We start from the raw sequence: 6000 nt of genomic DNA on the forward strand, positions 1-6000 counted from the left end.
CATAAGCCTCTTTATCTTCACTAATTATTTTGATGAAAAAATGTGAACATGAACCATTAATAGTAGGAGAAACTGGAGTACAGTAACTTAAACATTCATTAATAACATATTTGATAGAGGCTTTAATTTTAGAATAGGTAAACTGGGTTCAGATGCATATGATACTATCCCCCCCCCCAAAAAAAAACAAAACAAAAAAAACCCCAAAAAACAACCAAACTCTTTAATCTGTCGGCTATTCAGAAGTACATTTATGTGGTGAAAAATTCTCAGTGCCTTTCCCTAGGCCTCATTAATTGTATGATAGAGCTGAAATATATGAATAATTATTAGTAGTTTGTGTATTTTTGTTTAATATGTGAAAAAAGTATACTTTAGTTACAATCTTTAAAATATCAAAAAAGTACAATAATCTCCTGAAATTTCAAATACAAACCATGAAAAAAAATGTGTGTTAATCTTTGTAATTATCCAAAGTGGGTGTTTTAGTTAGTCCTTCTCAATCTCTTCGGCTAACAGTGAATATTGCAATACTTCAATTGGTTTATCAATTATGTTGTTTGGGTATTAATCCTGAGGTTTTTATAATCTTTCAATTAATGGATTTTAACTTTTCTTTCAATTGTATAATCCATCTGACAACAATTTATTTTACTGCACTGTAACTTGTATCATAATTAGCCAAAAAAAATTTTTAAATGTTATTTACATGTTATATACAAAATTCTCATTATAGTTGAAAATGGACAATATGAAGTTGTAATACAAAATATTAATACTTGACAATGTTTTTATAATAATTTGGTGCACTGTAGTAACATCTGATAATATAATATTAATTATTTGGTATTTTCTCTTTAAATCATACTTGTCAGTGTTATGTTTACTTATCACTTTGTTCGAAGTGCTGAGATTTTCTGTACAACTAGATAAAATCATGGCATTTCTCCAGTGCTCCAATAATAAAAACAATGTTTTCCATCTATAGTAAAAATATTTTTAGTTTAGTGTAATACTTTTTTTGTATACAACATCATATGAATTTTATTAAGCAAAGTTAACTAGTACATGCCTGTATTCAAACGTTAATTTTTTTGTATATTTAATTCTGTGTGAACCTTTTTCTGTTTTGTGCTGTTTATTTATTTATTGTGAATTTGATGAATGAAAACTGTGACTGTTTGTTTCCAGTTGAGGACAGTAAGGAGAATATACAATTTCATGGCAACTGATGGTCCAGCAGCTCAAGAATGGATAGAGAAGATACAGGCCTGTCTACAATAAGAAAAATAAAACCACTTGTGCAAGCTGTGTACATATTTCAAGTGGTCCAACCATTAAAAGTAGGAAAGTGAGCTCAATAAAATGTAATTCCAGTATATGCTTTGGTCCAGCATGATATACTGTTTTTTTAATTAATGTCGGGGCAATATGTTTATACCATCACTTTTGTACCATTGGTGGTGACAGGAAATGGAACTGGAAGTCGAGGCTTTCAAATGAAATTGAGGAAGTGGAACTCTTCACATGATACTTTTAGCTACAGGAAACTTCCTCGGGTGAAATGTAATAAAATAGTTTTTGTAGCTTGATATTTTGAGCAAACCAGAAAAGTACCATAGGAAAGTTTGATTGAAAATTCTAAAGTGATGAGATGTTTTTGGTTTTTTTTTAATAACTTGACTCAAAACAAAGCTCCAATACTTTTATAGTAATGTTGAAATAGGTATAACACCTAAAGTTTGACAGTTCGTGAGAAGAGAAATAAGTAAGATTATCTTCACTACTTCTGTAAGAAGAGTTGGACAACATTGTGATGCTTCATTGTTGGATGAAATCTCTGCCACTTGAACCTGTCATACTCTTTGTGCTCTTACATGATTGTTTATATTTTGGTGTTTTTTAAAAATAACGTGTTTCTGGTTGTAACTTAGGGATATAATAATATCAACAAAATACCTGTCTCACTCTTGTTTGTAAGATGGTATTACTACTTGCTTGAATTATTACAATTCCAGCACACTAGGTGGTGATTAAAATGTTCCTATATGACTTTTCTTATGTTATTAGGTACCTTTTGGCTACCAAACAAGATATTGTTTTCATCATGGTGTAGGTGCATTAATGTACCATGTTAGCAATGATGGGAAGTTAATATGAGAATACATATCCTTACCATTGACAACTTTGTTTTATTACAGAGAGAGTATCCTGAGATGTTATTGTTATTTTGCAAAGCAGTAACTGCATTGTTTTTATATTATTACATAAGTGTTTTGGTTTTGTTACAAAAATACTCTTATGTTGAAGGCAGTTTTAAACTTGTGCTGGAAAAATGCTTACATAAAGTTGATTTTGGAAGATTAGAAAATAAATTTCTTTATTTTTGTTTCTGTATATGTGGACAGGCTAAATCAAGAGATGTGATCTCACAAAACATCAATGAAAATTATTGACTATTTGTGGTTATATAACTTAAATAATTGTACCTTCATTTATGTGTTCATTGAACTAATTTTATACAATAAAATCTTATTTGTTCTTCCATCATGTAGATTGTACACTTTTACATGTGTACAGTGAAATGAACAACTTTTTCTAATTTAATATTGGATCATCAACTCCATCTTGTTTTGTTTGTAAGACACATTCATACTTTGTATTTTTAGTAATGCATGTTTCATAGATCATTGAAAACTTATTCATGTAGCAAAAATAACTTAAGTGATAGGAGTTATTCTTATTTGTTGGTATGAGTTATTTTAGAAGACAACAGAATGTTTAAGAGATCCTAATTAATATTTTTTGTTGCTCAATTTATTTAAAAGGATATTCTGTTTCATCTTACATGAAAGTTATATTTTATATATCATTAATGTAAACATGTAAATCATAGTTTGTTGTTTCTCCAAACTGTTTTGAAAGATGCTAAAAGCATATAAGAAGCAGAATTGATTGACTGAATGTATCTGCTGCAGTTAGAATGCATAGTCAGTGCTATATTGTTAAAAAGGAAATTAGTTTATAGTAGGCACGATGGATATTCAAGACCTTAAATGTGAAATGGGTAAGTGCATGGGAGCTGCACCACTGAATATAGTTGTTTCCACTTGAGATGCAAATATATGAATCTGTTGAATATGTTATATAATCACTTTATGATATATAGAAAAGAAGTCTAGTTTAATTAAGTAGTGTTTTGTTAAAGCTTTAAGTTAGTTAATACTGTAAAAGACTTAACCTTTAGTTCGTGCAAGCAGATGGTGTTCATCTATTCTATAACTTATTTCATATTTAGCATACACATATACAATCATTACATATATACGTTACTTATGTTTCAACATATTGCCATAATGCTGTAACATATGATTATGAAGTCAGAATTTTGATAGAAAATTTTGATCCATGAATTAAAAACTTGATTCATTGTTGGCTGAGGATCAGCTTCCATGTTGTAAAATTACTACTATAATTGAAATAAGCATTTAGTCTTGAGCTTACAGCTTTATCACTTTTTGTTATTATATATTTATAATTATACAATAAAGATATTTGAAAATGCTCAAGGACTACATATCAGAAGTTTTAATGAATTTCTTTGTTTTTTTAGATCTGTGAAGTAGCACATGTCTGTAAATATCCTCCTTTGTACTTGTGAGTTTAAACTTATAAGGTACGTCAAATTCAGACCCATTTTTTAAAACAGTCATTTTCTAAGCTATTTAAATTTTCATATAACACACGTTTATATACATACCTATAAATTTTTCAGGGTTTTTTTTTTTCATTGTAGTCTAGTTTCTCAGAAAACATAAAATTGCGTGTATGCTATAACAGCATTTCTGTATAGGAATCTCTCAAAGTCATTCTGGCTGGCTTGTGTTTCACTGTATGATACTAATAGCATATATTAATTAACACTTGAGTAAGAAATATGTTTTGGACTTTAACACATGATTTTTACATTGCACTTTAGTGATCCTACCGTAAATGCATATTTTTCAATTTAAAGTTATTGGACTGGTAGATATTTCATCTTAAGATATAATTATGAAAAACACTTGTATTAAAGAATATTTTTGAACTTTACACTGCTTTTATCATTTTTATACAAGAAATGATGGTATGTATATATGTTATGTATAATCAGCCATAATTATAGCTTGACAGTATGTTACCTTGTTGTTTTTATATTTTTCTTTTTTTTTTTAAACTTTTAAACTAAAAATTTAGAAGTAAGGTTTTATCTTTCATTGCAAATCTTGAGAAGTATTTTGTTCAGTTTGTAAAATCCTGAAAACGTTTTGTTCAAAGCAGTTTACCATTATAATTAGTAATTATCAAAATTATTTTTGCTACACAAAAATTCATGTGAAAACTGAAAAAATAACTTGTAAAGTATGTGTTTGGGTGTATTAACTATGGTGAATTATTTTTCTCATTTAAGGTTATCATTATTCCTTTGGAATACTAGTCAATCTATGGACTGCTTTATTTTCTTATGTTATTCAAAAAAATTCAGTAGTTTTGTATGCAAGTAATACAAGTTATGCCTTTTCTAATAATAAAAATAAAATTAAAAAACCTAAGTATGGATTTTATTTCAGCATTTTATTTGGATTACTAGATTTGGCTCTTTGATTGTAAATAGTCTTTCTGTTCCTTCTTCCTTTGGTGTTTTGGATTTTTTTATAATTTAGGCTTTAAATTTTACCATTTTAATGCATTCTAAGATTTAAAAAATGCAATTCTTGTGATTTGAAAATATTACTTTATTTTCAAACACTTCATAACATTAAACTGAACTGTACATGTGATTGTATTCCAACAAAGAGGTACTCAGAGAATTAGAATATGAGGATGATCATGTGACCCTTTTGAATTTTTGTTAAAATTGTAACAGTTTTATGAATTACAATACATTAACTTCCTGATACTTAAAGAAGTGAAAATTGCTGGCCATGTCCTTACATTTAGTAGAAACTTCCTGTTGCTAACAACGAGCCAGGAATAATTCTCCTCAAATAAGTCTATCTTCACATAGACTGTAAGCATTACAGATAGACTTATATTGGTTAATACAATGTTTGTACATGCACCTATTTTTGATTTTTTGGATGACAGAGTCAATTTTTTTAAAAGAATTATGATTTTGATAAAGGATTGTACATTTTCATAGAGAATTTTATTGTTATCTTTTGATGACAATGCAGAATTTTTGTGGACCAACCTGGTAGTTTTTTTTATATAAATATTTGATGTATACACCTAATTCTAAATGAAAAGGCTTTTATCCAGAAGAGAATTGACTACTTTGATAGTTGATGTTACTCAAAGTGGATTGTGGACAACTGGAGTAGTTTTGAAAGCTGACTACAAATTTAGAAGTAAATTAAATATCTTAAATTTGGTTGTTCACATAAAAACTGAATTTGTATTCAGTATTTGTATTCTCTCATTAAGTAAATATCTTTTTGACATTTCTTTTAACACTTGAACCACAGCTTCAGAATTGTTTAATAATATTCTAACTGCTTCAGTACAACAACTTCACTTGTCATGTGGATTTAAAGTTTTCACACCATCAAAAAGGCCTCTTGTAAATAACGTATATATCAAAAACAGCTGCCTGATGTATTGTAATTGTGTGTGTAAAATTAAGATGATCTAAAGCTTGTCACAAATTAGTAGTACTAAAACATGAACTGAAGATGCACAGTATGCAAGTGTAACCTTGAATATATGTAACCAAAATGTTTGTTTTCTTGTAAAATTTGTTTTTAAGTACAAAGCTGTACATTTGACCATCTTAGCCATACCTACCACAAGTACTTAAGTGAAGTTGTTATTATTATAAGTTATATTAGCTGAGACACTTTGGAGACATTTTCTATAAAATGAAAGTTGCATCACTACTCTGTCCTTATAATAGCACCTTCATAGTATTGTGTGGGAAAACATGTTTTATGAGTAACCCAAGATTCTTTGCAAGTTTTG

The 6000-nt window shown here is 28.4% G+C and overlaps 1 protein-coding gene across 3 annotated transcripts in view; it reads left to right on the forward strand.

Annotated features, from left to right (window-relative positions):
• Positions 1-4592, forward strand: part of LOC143244837 (myotubularin-related protein 13-like) — a 136418-nt gene extending 131826 nt beyond the window's left edge. For all 3 annotated transcript variants that reach the window (XM_076490234.1, XM_076490243.1, XM_076490252.1), the window contains one exon: positions 1192-4592. In XM_076490234.1, the coding sequence (XP_076346349.1) occupies positions 1192-1284 (93 nt within the window). In that variant the 3' untranslated portion in view covers positions 1285-4592. The remainder of the gene's footprint in view (positions 1-1191) is intronic.
• Positions 4593-6000: the final 1408 nt, after the last annotated feature.

Source organism: Tachypleus tridentatus, chromosome 1, assembly GCF_004210375.1.
Source record: "Tachypleus tridentatus isolate NWPU-2018 chromosome 1, ASM421037v1, whole genome shotgun sequence".
NCBI classification, from domain to species: domain Eukaryota; kingdom Metazoa; phylum Arthropoda; class Merostomata; order Xiphosura; family Limulidae; genus Tachypleus; species Tachypleus tridentatus.